A 25,416-nucleotide genomic window follows, 5' to 3' on the forward strand; every position below is an offset into this window, starting at 1 on the left:
AGAAACACACAAGGTTGTAAGGACAAAATCAGAAAGGCATAACTCATTTTGCGCCTTAGCCTAACAAGGGACATAAAAGGCAATCAGAAGAGGCCTAATTTCCTTCTTTAAATACATTAGGAGCAAGAGAAAGACATAGGAAAGTGTAGGTCTTCTACTTAGTGGGAAAGGTGACCCCTTAACAGATGACATCAAGAAGGCTGAGGTGTTTAATGGCTATTTTGCTTCAGTTTTCACTAAAAGGGTTAAGGGTGTCCAGCTACTGAACACAATTAACGGGGGAAAGAAGGCAAGCCAAAACAGGAAGAGAACAGGTTGAAGAATATTTAGATAAGTTAGATGTATTCAAGACAGCAGGGACTGATGAAATTCATCCGAAAATACTTAAGAAACTAGCTGAAACAATCTCAGAACTATTAGCAATTATCTTTGAGAACTCATGGAGGATGGGTGAAATCCTCTGGGATTGGAGAAGGGCAAACATAGTGCCTGTCTTTAAAAAGGGGAACAAAAAGGACCTGGAGAATGATAGACCAGTTAGGCTAACTTCAATACTTGGAAAAATACTGGAACAAATTATTAAACAATAGATATGTAAGCATCTAGTGGATAATAGGGTTTTAAGGAATAGCCAGCATGGAATTTGTTGAGAACAAATCATGCCAAACCAACCTAATTTCCTTCTTTGATAGGGTTACTGGCCCAGTGGATGGGAAATAAGCAGTAGACATGATATATCTTGATTTTTAGTAAAGGTTTTTGAAACAGTCCCCCATGACATTCTCATAAGCAAACTCAGGGAAATATGGTCTAGATTAAATTACTGTAAGGTTGGTGCACAACTGGTTGAAAGATCATATTCAAAGTGTACTTAATTATGGTTTGCTATCAGATTGGGAGGGTGTATCTAGATGTGGCTTTGCAGGGATCAGTCCTGAGTCCAGGACTTTATATTTTTTTTAATGGCTTGGATAATGAAGTGGAGAGTATGATTATAAAATTTGTGGATGACCCCAAACTGGGAGGGGTTGCAAGCACTTTGGAGGTCAGGATTTGAATTCAAAATGACCTTGACAAATTGGAGAATTTGGTCTGAAATCAACAAGATGAAATTCAATAAAGACAAAAGCAAAGTACTACATTTAGGAAGGAAAAATCAAATGTACAACTACAAAATGGGGAATAACTGGCTAGGTGGTAGCACTGCTGAAAAGGACTTGGGGGTTATATTGGATAACAACTTGACTGTAAATCAGCAATGTGATGAGTTGTGAAAAAGGGTCATATCATTCTGGGGTGTGTTAACAAGAATGTCGTGCTCTACCTGGCACAGGTGAGGCCTGAGCTAGAGCACTGTGTCCAGTTCTGGGTGCCATGTTTAGGAAAGATGTGGGCAAATTGCAGAGAATCCAGAGGAAAGTAACAAAAATGATAAAAGTTTTAAAAAACCTGACCTATGAGGAAAGGTTAAAAACACAGGGCATGTCTAGTCTTGAGAAAAGAAGACTGAGGGGGGACTTGATAATAGTCTTCAAATTTGTTAAGTGTTTTATTAGAGAGGCTATGATCAATTGTCCTCCACGTCCACTGAAGGTAGGACAAGAAGTAATGGGCTTAATATGCAGCAAGAGAGAGAGAGTCAGGTAAGATATTAGGAAAACCTTTCTAACTATAAATTAAGCTCTGGAATAGGCTTCCAAGAGAGGTTGTAGAATCCTCTTAATTGGAAGTTTTTAAGAACGGGTTGGACAAACACCTGTCAGGGATGGTCTAGGTTTACTAGACCATTTAGCACAGGGGCCTGGGCTTGATGAGCTCTAGGTAGCTTCCAGTCCTAAACATTTCTATGATTCTATACTCTTCCATAAACAAGCTCACTGTGATGAACAAAATACTAAGCGTAGTCTTATTGAAACAGCATATTGTGCACAGGCTACTTATTACCCTGTGATTTGGGAAATACACTTGTTCGTGTAATTCAGGATGTGATAACTAAAATAAAAAACTATTTTAAAGTTTGTTGATACATAACAAAATGTACTTCTTTTCCAGAGACCTGGAAACTATAGAGATTCCAAATATAAATTCAAGAATGTTTCAGCCCCTGAGGAACCTTTCCTACATGTACATATGGATAATAGCAGACATCATGGTGACATTTCTTTACCATATAAGAATGTACAAAGTAGCTCTGATTATTAAGTCTTTCCATATTATTAAATACTAAAATATTTGTCACAATGGAGTCTTGTTTCTGCAAAAAAAAAATTAAGTATATCATTTTATACAAATAAAATAAAGAAAAATACATTTTCTCCATGTAATTCATATTTCCATAGGGCATCACTCCTCTCTTCTCCACACAGTAACCTCTTTTATGACATGGGGTGGTGGGGTTTTCTGCCTGATTACTTGGAGTTACGCATACTTCTGGGAAGCAGAATAGCTCTTCAAGTGCTTAATATCATAAGAGAGGTAGTTACCCAGAAATTTACTGTATGCAAAGAGTACATATATTTTGGCTGGGGGAAGAGCTGTATAGGTTTGTGCAGACAGTAATGTGTGTTTCACATGACTATTTTCCTCTACTGTCATGTCTCATTAGCTTCACAACATGTCCTAGCTTGTAGTACTATTGGATGCCTCTGAACTACAAAACACTTCCTCTCCCCTCCCCCCCCGTTTTTAAGGCAGAGGACCCCCCCCCCCCAGTGCTGGGAGGGCAGGTGGCACTGCCCCAGCCTCCCCAGCCCCGGAACGCTGGGAGGGTGGGCGACATGGCACCAGCCTGAGCCAGGGGGAGTGGAGCAGCAGTGAGTGGAAAGCAGGATGGGGCACGTACTGTGGCCACGCTGCCTGCCCTACTGGGAGGACTGGGGCTGCACCTCCTGGCGCTCTGGGGCTCGGAAGGCTGTGGCCACAGTACCCACTCTTCTGGGCCTGGGGGCGCTAGCCTGGGGCAGGAGCCAGCGGTCGGGGGGCTCTGGACTCTGGCAGCGGGGCACGGAAGGGGCAGGGCCTCAGGTGGAAGGGCGTGGCTGGGGGCTAGCCTCCCACAGCCAGTGGTTCACGCACCACCCATGTATATTTCCTTCCGGTAAATATATATCAATTGGGGCTGTCAAGTGATTAAAAAAATTAATCATGATTAAACGCACAATTAAAAAAATCAATCGCAATATTAATCGCACTGTTAAACAATAAGAGAATACCATTTATTTATATATTTTGGATGTTTTCTACATTTTCAAATATATTGATTTCAATTACAACACAGAATACAAAGTGTACAATGCTCACTTTATATTTGATTACAAATATTTGCACTGTAAAAAACAAAAGAAATAGCATATTTCAATTCACCTAATACAAGTACTGTAGTGCAATCTCTTTATAATGAAACATCCAAAAATATTTAATACATTTCAATTGGTATTCTATTGTTTAACAGTACGATTAATTGCGATTAATTTTTTTTATACACAGTTAATTTTTTGAGTTAATTGTGTGAGTTAACTGCGATTAATCAACAGCCCTAATGTCAATAGTTTTAAACTTATTACTATTTTTACTATAGATTGGGAATGAACTTTTCCACACACACCCCTTCTGCAGACATGGGCCTTCCTCAGAAACCACATTCCATCTGGCCTAAGAAGTCAGAATTGTCAGAAACTCAGTAACATACATGAGACCCAGTCTGCTGAGGGCCTTAAATGTCAGCTATCAACTTACAGTCAGTCCACACACCAGCAGTCTGTTAATGCAGAAAGCAAAGTAGTGCCCTGGCAAAATCTTTTCTGCCAAGACATTGTAACAGATCTGCATCTTTGTCAACCCAGTATGAAGAAAAGTAAGGCAGCAGAATTGGATTAGTGCAGAGGGATGCATTAGGGTTACAAATTCAAAATAGCCACGTTCTCAAAACAAAACCACCTTTGAGCTGAGCTGACAAAAAGACCTCTAATATCAGCCATAGATCAAGGGCTACACCTTGGCTGCATGTTACACTGACTAATGCAAAATGCTATTCACATTACACCTCCTACTTAAACAATAGGCATAATTTTGGTTGTTAGAATTTCCTTTCTTTCACTTCTTTATGTGTAATTGCATAGCTAATACATAACTGTGACTTTGACCTGTGCTTGAACAGCAATTTTATATGTTCATTTCTTTGCTTTCAGCTATTTCAAAAAGTTTTGGTATTGTTCCTATGCACTCCACGTGCAAATATGCACACCATTAACAGATGGGATTTCATCATTTAAGAACCTCTTGGCTAATAATGTTCTTCGAGTATTTGTCTCGGTCACAGCTTGTGTTACCTGTTTTGGAAATCCTTTTGTCATTGGAATGAGCTCATTTATCAGAGCTGAAAACAAGAAGCACACCACGTCTATCAAAATGTTGTGTTGTAAGTATATATTAGTGGTATTATTTTTAAATCAAATTGACAGACCATTGTACTATGTATATTCGAGTATTCAACCATTTACGTTATAGATAAAAATATAAGCAATGCATTAACTTCAGAATATTAGTAAACTTTGCTATTTTTGTCCCATTTTCCAATATTCTAAATATAAGCAGAAAGTTGCTTTTAACTCTTAAATTCAAATGGTCAAAATGTATAAGAAGAGTCTATGCAGCCTAATGGTTTCACTTTATTAATTTTACTGTTAATTCTACATCCAAGAAAACAGAAAGGTTAACCAGTGTTGGACTGGCTATTGCATGCATTTTGTGATGTGCCATGTCATCTTATTCTTCTCAGTTTTGTCACCAGCAGCTAGTAAACTCCACTGTGGTTTATGAATTTCATGTTTCGTAATTAGCCAGAAAATTATATTGACTCCAAATTAATGTACCATATTTTGTCTAACAATTTTGGAATTAAGAGCCTGCATTTGAACAATATTAACACAGGGCCAAATTTAGATCTGCTATAAACAAGTGCAACTTCCTTAAAGTCAATTTATACTGGCTTCAGTTTATAAAATGAGTGTGTGATGCTTCCCCCTTCTATCCTATAGAGAGGATATGGAATCTGATACTACTTCCAGGCTAAGAGAATTCTCCCTTGGCTCAAGTAGTACTACCTTGTAGTTCCATCTCCCTATCTGTATGTGATTGTCAAATGAGAGGTGTTGGTTACCTGCAGTTCAGAGATTTACCATGGTGCCATGACCCAGTATTCATGGCATGATCTCAGCCAGTTCCATCAAATTCATTCTGATGCCACAAACCCTGGGTTAAATTACATTACTGCATATATCAGCCAGGATCTGGCCAATTCTAAGAACATTTTTAGTATATAAATCTTTAAATGTAATTACTCTTTTTTTAAATAAATTGTGAAAATTTCTTTTTAAGTAGGTGCTGATTGTCTGTCTGATGGGTGTGTACTTGTTCTCCATTGGAGTCTCTGACATTAAATATGGTGGACAATATAAAAACTATGCTGTACTGTGGATGGAGGGCTTACCATGTCATAACATGGGTTTCCTGGACATGTTTTCTACAGAGGTCTCTGTCTTGTTGACATACCTGACTTTGGAAAAATATTTAGTAATTGTCTTTCCCTTCAGTAATATCCCACCAGGAAAGCATCAGACAATAATAATCCTTGTAGCCATATGGTTTATTGGATTTGTAATAGCAATAATCCCATTTTGGGATGAGGATTTTTTTGGAAAGTATTATGGAAAAAATGGAGTTTGTTTCCCACTTTATTCTGATCAAACAGAAGAAATTGGAGGCAAGGGGTATTTTTCTTGGTAAGTTTAATATTTTCATACGTCTTTATTGCTTGTTTCTCTTATTGCAATACAAAAACTGATTTCCAGACTACAGCAAACTCATGTATAGTAGATATATTTTTACAGTGGTCCCAACGATTGTTCGGCCTGTCTAACTGGCCCTGCATGGGGAACTGGAAGCATTTTCCAAAATGCTACCAAGGAGGTCCTGGATTTTAATCACTTACCTAGCAGCCTAAATTTGGCCTCCAGGACCTCTCCTCTACCTTTCTCCCTAATGTACCCTGACCACCATCTGCTCCCAGCACTGCATATAGGTCTGTCTAGATGTTTTGATAGGTCTGCAATCTTTGCACCTGGCAGACAATTCACCATGCAGTTCTTCCAATCATCACACATCAAAATATCTATATTTCTAATAATCAAATCCCCCATTTCTATTACCTGTCTTTTCCTAATAACATGGGGCCCCTCCCGCAGAGAAGTATCCTCAGTATTCCTGCACAATAATGGGGACCCCTCTCCCCAGAGAGGTATCCTCAGTGTTCCTCTACAAGAGGATTTTTATCCAAGTCCACTTTATAGTCCACAAGTAGGAGTTGCATGCATATTGGCTGGCGTGATACTGTGCTAACTCTTGCAACATTTTCTTGTCTGTCTTTATGTGCAGCTCTGCTCCCTGCATGCTGTTTTTTCTGCAAGAGAGGAGCACATGGACCTCGGGGAGGCGGGTTGGATTTCTGTAACCACAGCCTATATTTGTAACATATACATATATTTGTTAATCCATAAGTCATACTATGGAACAATAACTTTTTAAATAAAGTGGTTCAATGGAAGGACAGAAAATTGTTGTTTATGAGAAGAGTCTTACACAGGAGGCAATTGAGGAGAACAAACAAGGTCTTAATAATGTATTTGCAATGAATTTATTATTGTCAAATTTTAATATCAATAAAATATTTATAGGAAATCATCTTCCAGAAAATAATTTTGATAGCCTCCTATTAAGCACTGAAAACCATATTCACTCCTCCTTGGATTTTTGATACTTTAAAAAGGGATCGGGGGGACAATCTAAAATAAACCCCAAAATTTGCAAACAGTGTATGTGGATGGAATAATTTAAACATGTGGATCAGCAACCTCTGAATTTTTCTTTTTTAATGAGCCAGTCCTACTGTGAATGCAACAAAAATAAAATATATCTAAAACCGGTCCTATTTCTGCAACCCTGGTCATGCAAATAGTCCTTACTCAACAGAGTGGTCCCATGTATCTTAATGGGATGATTTGTATGAGTACAGACTGTTCACATAACACTTACTTGAGTCAGTAAAAGTTGCAGGACTGGGACTCTAGTGAGTCCCAAGTAAAAATGACTATGGCTCTGATTCAGCAAAGTATTTATATATGTGCATTGCTCATGCGCTTAAAGTGATCAAATGCAACCCAGTTGCGCTACTGATGTGACTAATGTTACACACTGCTTTAGCATCTTGCCGAACTGGAGCCTAAAACAAAAATTCTCTTCATTTGCCTGAGCTTGCACTAAAACCTCCTTGGAAGAGATCAAGATCTCTCAAAAAGGTCATTCTCTCAGTTCCAGGAAAACTGCCTCAAACCAAAATCTTTAAACTGAATAGTTTAGTATAGCAAGAACACAGAAGAGAGCTATCTTCCCTCACCAGCAACTGTTGTGTCCTTTTATATTTACAGCTCATAACATTTTCAGGGAACAAGGAAATGCAGTATTTCCCAAATCAGTGCTAAGTATAATGGGTTTTTCAGCAGGATGCCTCACCATAGAAGATTTCCATTGTTCATAGTTTGGTTCTGTTTTCGAAAAGAGGCGAGGCCTTCTTTGCGAGCTCATACCTGCCAAGTGGCATTGCCCGAAGCCTTTTCTTTTCTTTTTTTCTTTCCCCTTTTAACTGAACAGGGGATTGCTACATGAGTTTGACGTAGTCTTTGGAAAGTTTATTGCCCTCACACTTGTGACTCAGGGGAGGGGAGTGTGATTTTTGTGCATATATTTTTGTGTATAGTTATTTTTTGCCTGTTTTGCTAAAAGAAAACCTGGGAACACTGACCAAGAGACAAAAATTGGGGATAATTGTGGAATATAAATATTTTGGCAGTGTATGAATGTGACTTAGGGAATGTGGGGCAGAGGGAAGACAGTGTGCCAAGAGTTTGACTAATGCTCAGTCTTTGGCATGGTGGTGTGTATTTCATACTAGAGTTTTTATTTAGTTTTTTTATGGCTGCTTATTCCCAGTTCAATTTATAGCCTAGCTTGGGAAATGATTCCTCAGATTCTCTGTGTTAATCTTATATGACTGCTATTTTCTGCTATTACACTGCACCGAAGTTGTCTGCTTTTGTAATTTGATGATTTGATCCATTATGATCCCCGGTGAGGATGAGGTTGAATGCTGGTTGGGGATACCTGATTTTACTAATTTATAAAATGGAAAGGTTTCAAAAGATTTGGAACCATCATGTTGTGCATCAGTGCAGCTATGTACAGTAAAGGCCCTAAGCCTTTGCCAGCCTGGGCAGAAAACCGTTTTCTGCACCCCATGGAGCAGCAAAACAAAAAAATAAAATGGCCAAGTGGCACAGCGATATGCCACCCCCTGGAAACTGGTGTTCAGACTGACTGTGATGCTTACTGGCCCCTAGAATTGGCCATGGCTATATAATTGGATTATCTTATTATTGTTAGCTATATCCCTGCCCCCACTTCTTTCCCTCCTTTTGTTTGTTACACTCACTTGTGTCTTGAATAAAGATTAGATTCTGCACTCTTCACAGAATGGACCATGTCTTCCTATGTGTATACGTGAGGTGGCAGTTTGCAGATGATACAAAATTATTCTAGATCAGAGGTCCCCAAACTGGGGTGCAGCCCCCCCAGGGGGGCACAGAGGAACGTTCAGGGAGGCACAGCTGGGGCCTGGGTCAGCCTCTATGGGGGGCGGGAAGGGAGCACCACCCAGCTCTGGTCCCAACTCCAGCTGCCAGCCTCGTACCCAGGGCTCCACTCCCGGCCTCACACCAGCGGCCGGGAGTGGAGCCCTGGGTACGATCTGCTCCCCACCACAGCTCCCGCCCCCATGCACAAGGCCCCGGCTGCCGGCCTCAGCCCCTGGCCTCAGCTCTGCTCCCACCTCCACCCCCTCCTGTGGCTCCAGACTCAGCCCCCTTACCCTTGTCTGCGTCTTCCCCTCCTGGAGCCATGGCCCCGCTCCTGTCTCGGGTTGGGGGGCACAGAGAAGGGTAAGTGGGGGCATGAGGTAAAAAGTGTGGGGACCACTGCCCTAGATAGTTAAGTCCAAAGCAGACTGCAAAGAGTTACAAAGGGATCTCACAAAACTGGGTGACTGGAAACAAAATGGCAGATGAAATTCAGTGTTGATAAAGGCAAAGTACTGCACATTGGAAAATATAATCCCAACTATACATACAAAATGATGGGGTCTAAATTAGCTGTTACCACTGAAGAAAGACACCTCGGAGCCATCGTGGATAGTTCTCTGAAAACACCCATTCAATGTGCAGCAGCAGCTGTCAAAAAAGCTAAAAAAATGTTAGAAAGCATTAGGAAAGGGATAGTTTCTGTCTTATTATCTATCTTAATGCGACTATAAAATATATATGGTACACCCACATCTGGAATACTATGTGCAGTTCTGGTCACCCCGTCTCAAAAAAGATACATTAGAATTGGGAAGAGTGCAGAGAAGGGCATCAAAATGAGGAGATTAAAAAGATTGAAACTGTTCAGCTCAGAAAAGAGATAACTGACAGGGGACATGATAGAGGTCTACAAAATCATGAATGGTGTGGAGAAATAGAATACTGAAGTGTTATTTATCCCTTCACATAACACAAAGGGGGTCACCCAATGGAATTAATAGACAGCCTAACAAAGTGCTTCTTCACACAACACACAGTCAATCTGTGAAACTCATTGCCATGGGACGTTGTGATGGCCAAAAATATAACTGAATTTAAAAAAATCTACAAAAAGAAAAGGAGGACTTGTGCACCTTAGAGACTAACCAATTTATTTGAGCATAAGCTTTCGTGAGCTACAGCTCACTTCATCGGATGCATACTGTGGAAAGTACAGAAGACGTTTTTACACACACAAACCATGAAAAACGTCTTCTGTACTTTCCACAGTATGCATCCGATGAAGTGAGCTGTAGCTCACGAAAGCTTATGCTCAAATAAATTGGTTAGTCTCTAAGGTGCACAAGTCCTCCTTTTTCTTTTTCCAAATACAGACTAACACGGCTGTTACTCTGAAAAAAAATCTAGATATGTTCATGGAGGATAGGTCCTTCAATGGCTATTAGCCAAGATTATCAAGGATGCAACCCCATGCTCTGGTTGTCCCTAAACCTCTGACTGGCAGAAGCTAAGGCTGGATGACTGGGGATGGATCACTCGATCAAGTACCCTGTTCTGTGCATTCCTGCTGAAGCATCTGGCCCTGGCCAGTTGGAAGACAGGATACTGTGCTAGGTGGACCATTGGTCTGACCCAGTATAGCTATTTTTATGTTTTTACAAAACCTGCATTGAGTGCACCGGAGGAGCCATGAAGGCCAGCAGTCCAGCAGATTGTACCACTATGGGCACAGGGGCTCAAGACAATGATATTTTGAGTAGCAATATCCTGAGTTCCTTATTCACTGTCACAAATCTATACACACACCCAACAATAATACATGGCTCATGTTTGCATCTGTAGCTAACCATATGGGGATAAGCGGAGTCCCTCTTTATAGGTGCCTTAGCGCAATGTTTAAACATGGTTCTGACCAAACTGTATTATAACACTGTTTGTCAGGGTCAAATGAAATTTGGGCTATAGCTTGTTTTTGAAAAATAGTCTAAACTGATTTTGGCCCCATCCAGACCACCTACCCAGCAAAACTGTGTTATAAGAAGATTAGCAATAATTGGACCAGAATTCTGGTTTTGGCTGCATTGGTGTAAATCCAGAGCAGCCCCCTTTATTGAGAACAGAATTTGGCCCATTGCTAAAAGTCCACTTCTTAAACACCGATATGATGCTAGTGTAGACTGGCTTTTAGAAACAAGTTGCAAATCCTGTTTTGTGTACATTCCTCCTGCAGTAAGTTGTGGTAGGTTTCTGAACAGAGCTGAGGTAGCTGTTCTGGGGCTAGTACAAGTATCAGCTGGTTTTGGCCCTTCCACAGTAACTATGCCATTATTTCAGCGATATGCAGGAGTCCTGCAGATACTTTGTGTTCCAGCCTTATTGGAGCATATCTAGTCAGGGGCTCAGACCTCTGGGGAATTCTGGAAGCTATCTGTTTCTATAGTAAGTTACTGCAGAGTCCTTCATTTCACACTATGTAACAGAGGGGAGTACATCTGTACATGTACATAAGAAGACTTTGTGACAGCAGAAAATATATAGGACATATCTCTAACAATAAAAAGCTATCTGCAATGATGAATATTTATAATAAAGTTAGAAAGGAAGAAAGAATATAAAAATGGTGGGAGACAAGTAAGATATGAGGATATCCCTTTTATAGGATTTGCTGTTTTTGAATCTTCTGTTTTTTCCAACAGGTGTGAACCTACTAGCATTCATCATAATAGTGTTTTCATATGTCGGTATGTTTTATTCCATTCAAAAAACTGCCCTTCAGACATCAGAAGTAAGAAGCAACATTCACATGGATGCTGCTGTTGCCAATCAATTTTTTTTTTATAGTATTCACTGACTCCATCTACTGGATTCCTGTCTTTGTTATAAAAATCCTCTCCCTATACCAGGTGGAAATTCCAGGTAAATCCAGTCAGCTGTTTGAGAATGTGATTTCTTATTTCTTCTTTGGTTAAAGTTTCAAATATTTATACAGGTCTGAACCCTGCAATGCTTGCCCAGTGCTTCTTCAGGCAAAACTCTCATTGACTGGGAGGAGTGGTAGATACGCTGGAGGGTAGGGATAGGATACAGAGGGACCTAGACAAATTAGAGGATTGGGCCAGAAGAAATCTGATGAGGTTCAACAAGGACAAGTGCAGAGTCCTGCACTTAAGACAGAAGAATCCAATGCACCGCTACTGACTAGGGACCGAATGGCTAGGCAGCAGTTCTGCAGAGAAGGACGTAGGGGTGACAGTGGACGAGAAGCTGGATATGAGTCAACAGTGTGCCCTTGTTGCCAAGAAGGCCAATGGCATTTGGGGATGTATAAGTAGGGGCATTGCCAGCAGATCAAGGGACGTGATCGTTCCCCTCTATTCGACATTGGTGGAGGCCTCATCTGGAGTACTGTATCCAGTTTTGGGCCCCACACTACAAGAAGGATGTGGAAAAATTGGAGAGAGTCCAGCTAAGGGCAACAAAAATGATTAGGGGTCTGGAACACATGACTTATGAGGAGAGGCTAAGGGAACTGGGAATGTTTAGTCTACGGAAGAGAAGAATGAGGGGGGATTTGATAGCTGCTTTTAACTACCTGAAAGGTGGATCCAAAGAGGATGGATCTAGACTATTCTCAGTGATAGCAGATGACAGGACAAGGAGTAATGGTCTCAAGTTGCAGTGGGGGAGATTTAGGTTGGATATTAGGAAGAACTTTTTCACTAGGAGGGTGGTGAAACACTCGAATGCGTTACCTAGGGAGGTGGTGGAATCTCCTTCCTTAGAAGTTTTTAAGGTCAGGCTTGACAAAGCCCTGGCTGGGATGATTTAGTTGGGGATTGGTCCTGCTCTGGGCAGGGGATTGGACTAGATGACCTCCAGAGGTCCCTTCCAACTCTGATATTCTATGACTTTGGAGGGAGTTTTGTCTGAAGAAGGACCTAAGGATTATGCTGTCAGGATTTAAATATTTGCCAAAACATTTGACTTCATTGTGTTCAGAAATTAGATTCAAACTAAGGCATGCCCGTCTCAAAATGCATGTAAGGAACTGAGCATTCACCTGAATTATACAGTGACAAAGCTCTTGTACTGTGGTGGCTACAAAATCTCACAATACATAAAATAAGTCCAGTTATTTGCCCACTTGGAAAATATAAATATGCTAAGAGACTTTTTCAGCCAATCCAAAATCCAAAGGGGAAACACTGACAGATCCCTAACTATTCAACTACTGATAGATACTGCTTTAATAAAAACATCTTGCCTTTCCATTACACTTCTAGAAAACTGACATCTCACATTTTGCATAAAGTCGGGTAAATAGCTTTCACCATGAAGCTAACAAAGGCATTATACAAACACTGCAGACTGTCAGGAAACCTGTTGATTGCCTGGAAAAAGATTTGTATCCCAGTAGGAAAAGTGGTTAAACTTGGATGGTTGAAAATAAATGGTGGCTCTCATATATGTGTTCCAGGTAGCCTGTTTCCCCCATGTCTTAGGCCCTAGTTCAGGAAAGCATCCCAATTCAGGACAGCGCTTGAGCACACGTTTAACTTTAAGAGCTAGGTATTGGTATTAGTATTAGCAATGTCTGTAATTTGATTAAGTCCCATTGAAGTCAATGGAATTTAAGCACATGCTTAAGTACTGTCCCGACTAAAGATGGACTTAAGCGCATGTTTAAGTGTTTTCCTAAATCGGGGCTTTATTTCAATAGACAGCAAGTAAATACATGAGAGAGTATTTGGCCATAGCACACAGGTTAACAATCTAGCTTTTGTGAAAATATTTCAGTTTTATGCCTTTTTCCCCTCGTCCATTAAAAACCATGCTATGCTTAATAAAGAACCCAATAGAAAGTGTATATTCGAGCCCTTTTCATATAAAAATGATTTTATATTATAGTTCTGAAAAATTCAATACAGCAAAAGGTGTTGAGTTTAAAATACACTACATTGTTGCTTCTATGTACTTCATACCAAAAGAAAACGCTGATTATCTTCTAAAGTTCTTTATTTCATTGTGGTTTTTTCTAGGCACTGTCACTTCCTGGATAGTGATATTTATTCTGCCAATAAACAGTGCCTTGAACCCAATTCTCTACACTCTCACCACCACTTTCTTTAAGGAGAAGTTAAAGCAGTTACTGCAGAAATATCGAAGGAGATCGTTTTTCAGAAATGACAGCAAAAGCTTGTCTACTTCAATAGTATGGACAGATGATTCCTTAATTCATGCCTCCTCTCTTAGACTTGGGTTTTTAAACAAATAACTTTTGGGGGCTGAGTAAATAAGTTAATTTACGGTTTCTCAGCAAGAGCATGGGAATTGGAAGTACCAGAATTAGTTATGTTAATCTTTTTGAGATTCATTTTGAAATGTCTTTGTCATTACCATCTTCGTATTCATCTTCCTGTAAGATAAAATGACAGCTGTTGCTTTTATCATTTCAGTTTCATGTAAAGGTTTCAGTGCAAGCACACTGTGTGTTGGGGCTGAAAATAATGAGGCATTTTCATTATTCATCCCACTCCCCATGAAGCCCTAATTCCTGCAAAGACTAAATTGGCTTGGCTTGTCCTTACAGACACTATGTGGTATGGGGGATGGGGGGAGATGAATTGGAGTAGCCATTAAACTTTACACCCTGAAATGTTTTAGACAGTATTATAAGGTTTGAGGTCATGCAGTAATCCTATTGTCATCAGGAAAATTGGAAGCAGAACTGGTCCAAAATGACAGAGCAGCTGTGACTTTTCAGCACTGACTCTCGAGGTCAAGATTGGGTACAATTCAGAGGGTAATGAGAGGTCGGAACCTGAATTTAAAAAGGCAACCAGTGCATTTAGCAAGTAGCCATCTAAGAGTAGGATTGCCATTGGCTACTTCTGAAGGGATCACCAGATGACAATATGTCCTTTCAAATTTCTACTTCAGTGTACTTCCCTAGAAATGCTAGAAAAGCGATTCATGCCAGTATACTACGGCCATGAACCAGTGCCAAGCAGGCAAAAATCTGGTGTCACAGCTCATGTAGCTAGGCACCTCTTGTCTCAAGCTACAGTTAATGTTCAAAGAAAAGGAGTACTTGTGGCACCTTAGAGACTAACCAATTTAAAAAAAAGATTTCCACTCCATACGGACATATGAACATAGTTAATGTTCACTAACTCAGAAGCCACATGGATTTTTTTTTAATTTGCCAAGCAGTGTCCATCCTTTCACTCACTTCAATTTCTAAAGCATTTCTACAGTGATTTTTGGCAATTATACTTGTAATTCCCAATTACTGTCTCTCTAACATTGAATAGATATAGATGAAGCAGTCTCCAAAACTACTTTGCCTCAGTGATATTGCACTGTATGTTGCATGGTGTGGGTCTGGCTAATATGTCTCACCATGGGTGAGATAGACTGCTGGGCAGAGTGTTCACATACTTCCTATGTGCCAAGTATGTTGTATTTAAAGTCCTATGGGACGTAAGTAACATATAGGCTTTGTGCTTGCTCTCTGCACAGAGATTAATTTCCTTTAGCACATAAGGTAACCAATCAATCACATAGGACATCAGAGTGTTATTTTTATTTTTTTTAATAAAGCAGGAGCTAAAAGTAAAATGAAACTGGGTTAACCTGCCCCTCCCCACTGTTCAAAGATAGAGCTAAGTAGGCTCCATTAGGAGTCTTTTTTGTTTTGTTAAGTGCTCACTAGAACTGAAATCACTTGTGATGGGGACAGCGTTTCTGCCCAGCCTGCTTCAGGTTCCCCCACTAAGAGCTGACAATCACTGAGAGTCAGGTGGAACCTCAAGAGACTGACCTGCAGAGGTCACAATAGAGAGGCAGGTGGCAGCAGAAGGTGACCAACAAACAGCCGGCGAGGGTGAGCAGTGAGCAGGCGGCTGGTGGGGCAGCCAGGAGAGCAATGAGCGGCTGGCGAAGCGGCCAGCGGAATGGTGGCTGGCGGAGTAGCCAGCTAGAGCAAGCGCAAAGATGGTGGAGCAAGCCAAATGTTGTCTTCACCAGATGGGAGGTGAACTCACACAGATGTGCTCTGAACCCTAGGTCCTCACTGACCAAAGACAAGCACTGTGCGTGAGGTGTGATAAGGGAGCAGAGAGGGGCACAGAAAAGGAACTTTTGGTTGTAGAACTCAAGAACATGAGGCAGAAGACACTGCCCCATGCACTCTGGGGTGGTTGCTGCAGGCTCCACCAGGCAGAAGGGCTACAACAGCAATGTGGTGTATCAACAGGCAAGGGAGACTAAGATCATCCCCACTCTGTCAGGAAGCCATACTTCTATGGGAATGCTGCATTCTGCACCAGATCACACTGCTGGCTCTGCACCTTCCTGATCTTCAGAATACCCTGGCAGGCCAGCTCAGTAGGGATTTTCCAGAAAACCATACATGATCTCTTGAGGACTCAGTTCTGCAGAGCATCTTTTTCAAATGCATTTCTGAAAACAGTTCCCCCCTTTGAGCCCTTAGCAACCTGCTCCCTTTACTACCTGACAAATGAAAACTGCTTTCCTGGTGGCCATTACAATATCTAGAAGGGTAGGGGAGATTCAGGCTCTGATGTTAGGTCTCTTGCATACAGTATTTCACAAGGACAGGATTACTCTTAGACCTCACCCAAAGCTCCTGACCAAGGTATCTCAGAATTCCATATAAATCAGTCCATTCACCTCCTGGTTTTCTTTCCTAAGCCTCATTCTAGCCTGGGTGAAGTGAAGTGTCGCACTAGTCATTGTAAGAGCATTATCATTTTATTTAGATAGAACAAAGTAATTCAGGAGTACACATACGCTATTCATGGCATTTGCTGACAGGCTCAAGGGACAACCTATATATCCCCTCAGAGGTTATTCAAATAGGTCTCTGACTGCATAAAAACTTGTTTTGAGGTAGCCAGGAGAGATCCCCCTGCCCATAGTACAGCTCATTCCATGAGGGCTCAGGCCACCTCAGATGCCTGTTTGGCTAATAATGCCCATACCTAAAATTTGTAGAGCAGCTACATGGAGCTCGATCCATACACTTACCACTGGCTATTCCCTACTGCAGTTTTCCAGCCCAGATGCTAGCTTTGGTAGAGCAGTCCTGCAGTCACTATTCAAGTAGGACTCCTCATACGCTCTTCCAAGTAGACAACTGCTTGTTAGTCACAAAGTGTAGGATCTGTGTGGACAATCACTCAAAGAAGAAAGAACAGTCACTTTCCTATAGTAAAGGTGGTTCTTTGATATGTGTTGTCCATACAGATTCCGCAACACACCCTCTGTCACTGCTAATGTACAGTCCTATACCCGTGGGATTCTGTATTGGCAAAGGAACTGAGGGGTGGCTGGGCCTATTTCACCCTTGAGTCAGGGGCATGAGTGTACCTATGGTGCAGCCCCAACAGACATTGGTAAGCAAAGAGAATCTGATTTATGCACATGGGACACTGGCACACAGTCATTAGAATCCGAGTGGACAACGTATCTCAGAGTTACTGTAAGGTAAGTTTCAGAGTAACAGCCATGTTAGTCTGTATTCGCAGAAAGAAAAGGAGTACTTGTGGCACCTTAGAGACTAACCAATTTATTTAGGCTAACCAATCGTGAGCGAAAGCTTATGCTCAAATAAATTGGTTAGTCTCTAAGGTGCCACAAGTACTCCTTTTCTTTTTACTGTAAGGTAAGTGACTTTATTTCAGATGTTTTGCTGTTGCAAAAAAAGCAAATGCAATTTTATGTTGCATTAACAGCGGCATAGCATGCAAGTCATGGGAGCTGATAGTGCCACTCTAGTGGGCATTGGTTAGGCTTCAACTGGAGTACTGTGTACAATTTTGGTCACCAATGTATAGAAAGGATGTGTAGAATCTGGAAAGGATCCAGAGGCAAGCAAGAAAAATGATCAAAGGGATGGAATGCAAGCTATATGAGCAAAGGCTGAAGGAACTGGTTATGTTTAGTTTGGAAAATACAAGACTGAGGTGGGACATGATAGCAGTCCTCAAATACTTGAAAGGCTGCCTTAAAACAGATTGAGAAAAATTGTTCTCTCTTGCCACAGAAGGCAGGACAAGAGGCAATGGGTTCAAACTGCAGAATAGCAGATTTAGAATAAATCTCAGGAAAAACTTGCTAACTGTAAGAACAGCAAGGCAAAGGAACAGACTGCCTAGGGAGATCATGGAAGCTCTTTCCCTGGAGGCTTTCAAAAGGAGGCTGGATAGCCATCTGTCTTGGATGGTTTAGACATAACAAATCCTACATCTTGGCAGGGGTTTAGACTAGATGACCCTGGAGGTCCCTTCTAACCCTATGGTTCTATGATTTGTGGTCATTAAGAATCCAATGGCACTTTTTTTGCAAGAGCCTGGTGTCCTGGCTAACAGCTCAGGTAATTATACTAACCTTTCCTAATATTTCCTCAAAAACACATCCTGCATTCAACCTGGCAGGTGTCATGACCCACAGGTCTCAAACGCAGGCCTGCATGGGTCACAGGAACAGCCACACTCCAGCCCTTCTTGTGGAAGCCTGCTGGCAATAACTTACCTCAGACCCATGAAGCCCAGCCCTGGCATGAGGCACTGCCCCAGAGGTCTGACTGGCAGAGTCCCAGAGGTGCTGATTGGCCCACTGGCCCTACTTAAGACAACAGCAGGAACAGGAAGCTGTCTGAACAACTGGGCTCCACCTTAGTCTGGACTGTGTGCCCTGTGCTTCCTGCTAATCCCTCCTGCTCCACCAGCATGATCTCCTGGCATTGCAACCCAACTTGACTCCTGGCATCTAACTTGTGGTTCTTGACCTCCAGTATGTCTCCTGCCTCTGGCCTCCTGGTATCCTGACCCAGCCGACTCTTGACTCCTGTCTCCAGACTGTGGACTTTGGCTCTGACTACTAGGTCTGGCCACTCACAACCCTATCATGACAGTAGATGGCTGCCTTTTAGTGGCTGTTGGCATGAACCCACATATCTGGGGGTTTTTTCCTAGATGAAAGGGCCTATAAAAACAAATATATTATGACCCTTTTTTTTCCTAGAGGTGGGTGAGGTGGCAGGGTAACTGATATATTCTATAAAGAGAAAACAAATCTTATTTGAATTTCAAGACACCTTATGTTAATCTTTATTTCTAGTACTGGGCATCAATAAGTTTGGATGAACACTGTGATAGTAAACTCATGATTCAAAAAACGGGCAGGAAGTGTTGTGCGATACCTGAAAAATATCATCACCTAGTTGCATGTACTTTGTCCCGCTCAAACTCACATTTGCACAGCTTTATTGCTGATTGCTCTTCAGAGAGCTGCAGAATACACAGGTATTTAGTTTTAGAACTACTCCATACTTATCTTTAAAACAAGTAGTGTGGAGCCCAGTAAATAAAATACCAACCACTATGCAAATAATGGACAACAATTAACAACTTAGAGACAAATTCTCCTTTTATTACACTAATGCAAATCAACTGAAGCTAATGTGATTGTCTCAGGGTGACTCGGATGAGAATATGGCCTGTAATCTTCAAAATGGATTAACCAGAGTCAGTGTTGATTCATTTTTTTAAAAAATACAACAATCTGTGAAGCTAGTATTTATAAACCTGTGTTTTAATGAATGATTCATAACAATGACAGATGGAAAAGAGAGGTAAGATCATCTTATCCATCCTCTTTTTTAGTGCAGGATTATCCCTATACTTTATTTTTCATTGTTTTAAATAATCAGTGCAACTTTTGCTTTAATTATTGCACACACATTCATTACCTTATAGTGAAAATTCTGTCAGGGCTTTCTTTTTACTTGTTTTGTAGTGGTGTATATATCCAGACAAAGCTACAATAAAATAATGTTTTTTGGCTCAAGTAAAAAAAAGTGGTATTCTTATGGTACAGCATAGTTGTTCCAAGTATGTTAAAAGTATGTTAAAAATATGTCTTTCTACATAGGTTCTTGTTCTGTGCCTCTCACCATGGTATCAGGCACCTAACCTTTGAGTATCTGGGCCTGAGTGCCTTTTTGATAGTGACCAAATTAAATCTAACTTTTTACCTTGGCAGAATGTGCCACTGTAAGGAAGACATTGAGAACAGAGAGTAAAGTTGAGCCTGTGGCATTGTCTCACAACAAGAGAAAACAAACTCCCAAAAGACTGCTTGAGTCTGGAACAGGACCATGAAGCCATACCTTCACTGAACAAGCTAGGGCTCATATGGAATGCCAGATGTGTAGAAAGACAAAGATGCTATTGGTTTATTTGTTTTCTCCACAGAAAATAATAATACCCCACAAAAAATAGTGTTTGTATATATAAAAAAACAAGACTGAGACTTCCAGGAGCTACTGGGGGTGGATGCCTAGCTTTACAGCTTCCTTCCCCACTTCCTGAAATCCACAACTGTCAACAACTGAATCTTTTTTCCATCTGATATTCATCAGATACTATTCCACAACTCTTTTTTAAAATACCATTAAGGATGCTGCTCCATCTCCAGACTTGCCAAAAAACCCTAAAAAAGCAGAAGCTCTCAGACAGCCCCCTTACAGCCAGAAAGGCTGACCAGGGAGAGGCTGCCCCTCTGAGACTAGATGAAATTATGGACTGGCTGAAACAAATCTCAGGTGAGCAGACAATCTTGAGAAAAATATCTGAAGATATAACTGTGATCAAAACTATTACCAGGACACATCAAGCTAATTTGCAAGGCTTGGTTGGCATCAAGACCAGAGGAAGCTGAGAACAGTGTCTCCTCACGAGAAGACACAGTGAGTACTATAAATATAACCTGAGAGCAACAGGAAAGGATTATTAAAGCACTGCAGGAGAAGGCTAATGATCTTGAGGGAAGATCAAGGAGAAACAACCTGAGAATTGTGGGTTTGCCAGACAGGCTGGAAAAAGGGAGGCCTGTGGAATTTTTATCCACCACACTGCCAGCGCTTCTGTCTCTCCCCAATCAGAATGTAGTTATTGAGAGAGCCCGCTGCTCCCTTGCGCCAAAACCCCCTCCAAATGCAAAGTCCTGGGCCATGATTGTAAGGTTTTTAAAATACTGTGTTAAGGAACTCATTCTTTAAAAAATGTGTGAAATTAAAACTCTTAATGGAAGGCTGGTGGGTTCTCCTGGATTACACCAAAGATGTGGTGGAAAACAGAGCTAAATTCAATAGATCAAGAGCTCTAGCCAAAGGATTGAGTTTGGACTACTTCATTTCCTTCTCTGCTACTTTCAGCATTAAAAAGGTAGCCAAGATGCTTAGTTTTATGACAGCAGAAGCAGAAGATGTCTGATCTCACTACAGCAAAACACCGCCACAGAAAATACAGGCAGGATGCACTAAAGCAACTTTACCAGATCAGTCACTGCAGTGTGAGATTCAGTTCTCAGCCTGACAATAAACTATACAGGGCAAATCCACCATTGTGTCTCCTCCCTTCACGTTGGTTTCTTTGAATTCCCCTGGTTTCACCAGTGGAGGGAGCCAACTGGGAATCAAATGGGTGGGGAGAAGGATCTCATCTCTGATTCAATTTTGACCCTCCACCCAGACTCCAGAAGCAGCCATGGGTTCCCGCTGCTGCTATTCACGGATTGGAGTGTTACAGTATGGACGTACCTGCTTTGCCTGCATCTACCCTACCCCAACCCCTTCATGAATCCTGTGCACCGAGAGCACATCCACCTCTGAGATCCTGAGTCCAAGCAAATCATTCAGCTGGGCTTGGGGACTCCTTGTACCCATGGATTGGCAAGCCTCAACAGAGAAGTGTGATTTTGTTGTTGTTTTCTATGTGAAGCACTCTCCCTTCTGGTACCCTTTTCCAACTCTCCTCTCCCTTTTTAAAAATCTTCCTCCTCTTTCTTCTCCCTCTATAATTTTACTTTGTTTCATCTCCATCTAATTTCTTTTACTATAAAAGCCAGAAATATTCAACCCATTTGTCCTACATGTACACGTATAAGAGATGTCAGGTCTAAACAATGTAATGAAGATTTCTGTTTAATGATGAAGCTTTTCAATTCCCCAACTGTAAAGAAATCTGATCTCCTAAAATCCTATCCAAGAATTATTATTATTGCTGGTTATGATTCACCAAATTACTGAGAATCTGTTATGTGACTGTCAGTTGTTTTTTCAATAATATCAGTTCAAGTTCTTTTCTTTAGTTTTTATTTTTGTTGAATTAGTTGAAATAAATGTGTTGATTGACATGGCTGATGTAACTACTGTATTTGGCACTGGCATGCACACTATTATCCAGCATGAACAAGGCTCTAGCGGACAAAGTTTAGGCAGAACTATTCTGCTAATGAATCCTTAGCTGCAAATGATCCAGTTTCATTGGAATAATGTTATTTAAACAATGTGTGTAACTTTCTTATATATCCATGTAACCATGCCTCAGTGGATCACAACTGAGGATGCCAAATTCAGGACAAACTGCTGAGAAACAGGGCAAACACAACCCAAAACTGGTGGTTATTCTTCCATAAGATATACCAAACCAGCCACAAAAGTAAACTTGTGTTTCACCACACTGGCTAACAAAAAGTCATAAAAGCAGTTTCCTTGGGCATTCCAGTTCTGTCACCACCAAAACCACTGGATTTACAGGTGAGTGGTTCTTTACAACCAGTCTCATCAGGTAAAAGGTTCTCCTGATCCCAAAGGACCAGCCACACATCCCGGTCAATATATAATTCAGATCTTACCCAAAAATCATGCTGATGCCAATCCTTTAGTATCTAATATCTAAAGGTTTATTTTTAAAAAGAAGAAAGGTGAGAGTTAAAATTGGTTAAAGGAATTAAATACATACAGTAATTGCAAAGTTCTTGGTTCAGGCTTGTAGCAGGGATGGAATAAAAGTCTGGCTTAAGTCAAGTCTCTGGCTGCTTCCAAATCATTGGAAGGTCCTCAATCCACTGGTTAAAATGCTCCCACTAGTATAAGGTCATAGGCCAGAGGCTGGAGCAGGATAGAGGCAAAATGGAAGGGATTCCAGGACCTTTTATATCTTCTGCCATGTGGAGGGAAATCCATTGTTTTAAACAAAAACCTCAGCACAGCTAGTGGAAAATTACAGGTAAAAGATGGTAATTTGGAGTCACATGGGCAAGTGATATGTCCGTGCCCAATTTTGCTCAGAAATTGCAGGAAGCCATTACCTATACTCTAGACAGCACGTTTACAGGGCAGTCCACTTAGGTAAATGACAGGTTTCAGAGTAACAGCCGTGTTAGTCTGTATTCGCAAAAAGAAAAGGAGTACTTGTGGCACCTTAGAGACTAACCAATTTATTTGAGCATAAGCTTTCATGAGCTACAGCTCACTTCATCGGATGCATACTGTGGAAACTGCAGAAGACATTATATACACAGAGACCATGAAACAATACCTCCTCCCATCCCACTCTCCTGCTGGTAATAGCTTATCTAAAGTGATCACTCTCCTTACAATGTGTATGATAATCAAGTTGGGCCATTTCCAGCACAAATCCAGGTTTTCTCACCCTCCGCCCCCCCCCCCCACACAAACTCACTCTCCTGCTGGTAATAGCCCATCCAAAGTGACCACTCTCTTTACAATGTGTATGATAATCAAGGTGGGCCATTTCCAGCACAAATCCAGGTTTTCTCACACACACCCCTTTTTTTTTCTTTTGTGGAGACAGGCCAGTCCTTGCCTACAGACAGCCCCCCAACCTGAAGCAAATACTCACCAACAACCACATACCACACAACAGAACCACTAACCCAGGAACCTATCCTTGCAACAAAGCCCGTTGCCAACTGTGCCCACATATCTATTCAGGGGACACCATCACAGGGCCTAATAACATCAGCCACACTATCAGAGGCTCGTTCACCTGCACATCCACCAATGTGATATATGCCATCATGTGCCAGCAATGCCCCTCTGCCATGTACATTGGTCAACCTGGACAGTCTCTACGTAAAAGAATAAATGGACACAAATCAGATGTGAAGAATTATAACATTCATAAACCAGTCGGAGAACACTTCAATCTCTCTGGTCACGCAATTGCAGACATGAAGGTCGCTATCTTACAACAAAAAAACTTCAAATCCAGACTCCAGCGAGAAACTGCTGAATTGGAATTCATTTGCAAATTGGATACTATTAATTTAGGCTTAAATAGAGACTGGGAGTTGCTAAGTCATTATGCAAGGTAGCCTATTTCCCCTTGTTTTTTCCTACCCCCTCCCCCCCCCCAGACGTTCTGGTTAAACTTGGATTTATGCTGGAAATGGCCCACCTTGATTATCATACACATTGTAAGGAGAGTGGTCAGTTTGGATGAGCTATTACCAGCAGGAGAGTGAGTTTGTGTGTGTATGGGGGTGGGGGGGGGGGGCGAGAAAACCTGGATTTGTGCTGGAAATGGCCCACCTTGATTATCATGCACATTGTAGGGAGAGTGGTCACCTTGGATAAGCTATTACCAGCAGGAGAGTGAGTTTGTGTGTGTGTGTTTTTTGGGGGGGGGGAACCTGGATTTGTGCTGGAAATGGCCCACCTTGATTTTCATACACATTGTAAGGAGAGTGGTCACTTTGGATAAGCTATTACCAGCAGGAGAGTGAGTTTGTGTGTGTAGTTTTTGGGAAAAAAAAAGGGGGGTGGGGGGTGGGGGTGAGAAAACCTGGATTTGTGCTGGAAATGGCCCACCTTGATTATCATACACATTGTAAAGAGAGTGGTCACTTTGGATGGGCTATTACCAGCAGGAGAGTGAGTTTGTGGGGTGGGGGGGGGGAGGGTGAGAAAACCTGGATTTGTGCTGGAAATGGCCCAACTTGATTATCATACACATTGTAAGGAGAGTGATCACTTTAGATAAGCTATTACCAGCAACAGAATGGGGTGGGAGGAGGTATTGTTTCATGGTCTCTGTGTATATAATGTCTTCTGCAGTTTCCACAGTATGCATCCGATGAAGTGAGCTGTAGCTCACGAAAGCTTATGCTCAAATAAATTGGTTAGTCTCTAAGGTGCCACAAGTACTCCTTTTCTTTTTAGGTAAATGAGTGTCTCCTATTGTCCATTGTGAGTTAAGTGTCCTTTTGATGGGCCGCTCAGTTTGAATAGTCTCTTCAAGATGTGCTGGCTAACTACTTTGTTAGTTACCCCAGGAGCAAACATTTGAAATACAGGTACAGAGCCAATACTCATAACTTCAAATACAAAAATGATACATGCATACGATAGCATAATCATAACCAGCAAACCATAACCTTTTCATAGACATCTTACATGCCACATTTTGTACAAGATATGTTGCAAATTTATAATAGTGATTTCAACAATGATCTATATAGTCATATTTTAATCAGATTATGTCACAATGCACTATAGACTTGTTCTTAAGTTTAGACGGTAGCCTTCTTGCCTCTTTGTTCTTGTTGTGAGTAGTGCAGAAATCATGTGAGACTATTTTTTCTTCATAAAGTTAAAGGAAATCCTGTTATACCTCAAGTGCAGAGGTGAGGGGAGTGAGTAATGAGGCCACCCCATTGTAAACCTGCTGAATTTAGGTCCTATTTCAGTTGAGATAAGAATTACATATTTTTAAAGTGATTCTTGATCAATTTTTATCACTTTATTCCTTTTTCTCTGTCTGTTCCCCACATCATATTTATCTTTTTTCTTTTCCTGGTCTGCCTTATCCCATATCCTTTCCCCTCCCCACCA

At 41.2% G+C, this 25,416-nt stretch overlaps 1 protein-coding gene across 1 annotated transcript; it reads left to right on the forward strand.

Annotated features, from left to right (window-relative positions):
* Positions 1-1,310: 1,310 nt before the first annotated feature.
* RXFP2 (relaxin family peptide receptor 2) lies at positions 1,311-13,962 on the forward strand. Its single transcript, XM_074953679.1, is given in 8 exon segments — positions 1,311-1,333; positions 2,053-2,124; positions 4,188-4,431; positions 5,380-5,768; positions 8,712-8,728; positions 11,384-11,514; positions 11,516-11,603; positions 13,727-13,962. Coding segments are annotated over 8 exon segments (1,200 nt in total).
* The last annotated feature ends 11,454 nt before the right edge of the window (positions 13,963-25,416 follow it).

Source organism: Natator depressus, chromosome 1 (genome assembly GCF_965152275.1).
Source record: "Natator depressus isolate rNatDep1 chromosome 1, rNatDep2.hap1, whole genome shotgun sequence".
NCBI classification, from domain to species: Eukaryota; Metazoa; Chordata; order Testudines; family Cheloniidae; genus Natator; species Natator depressus.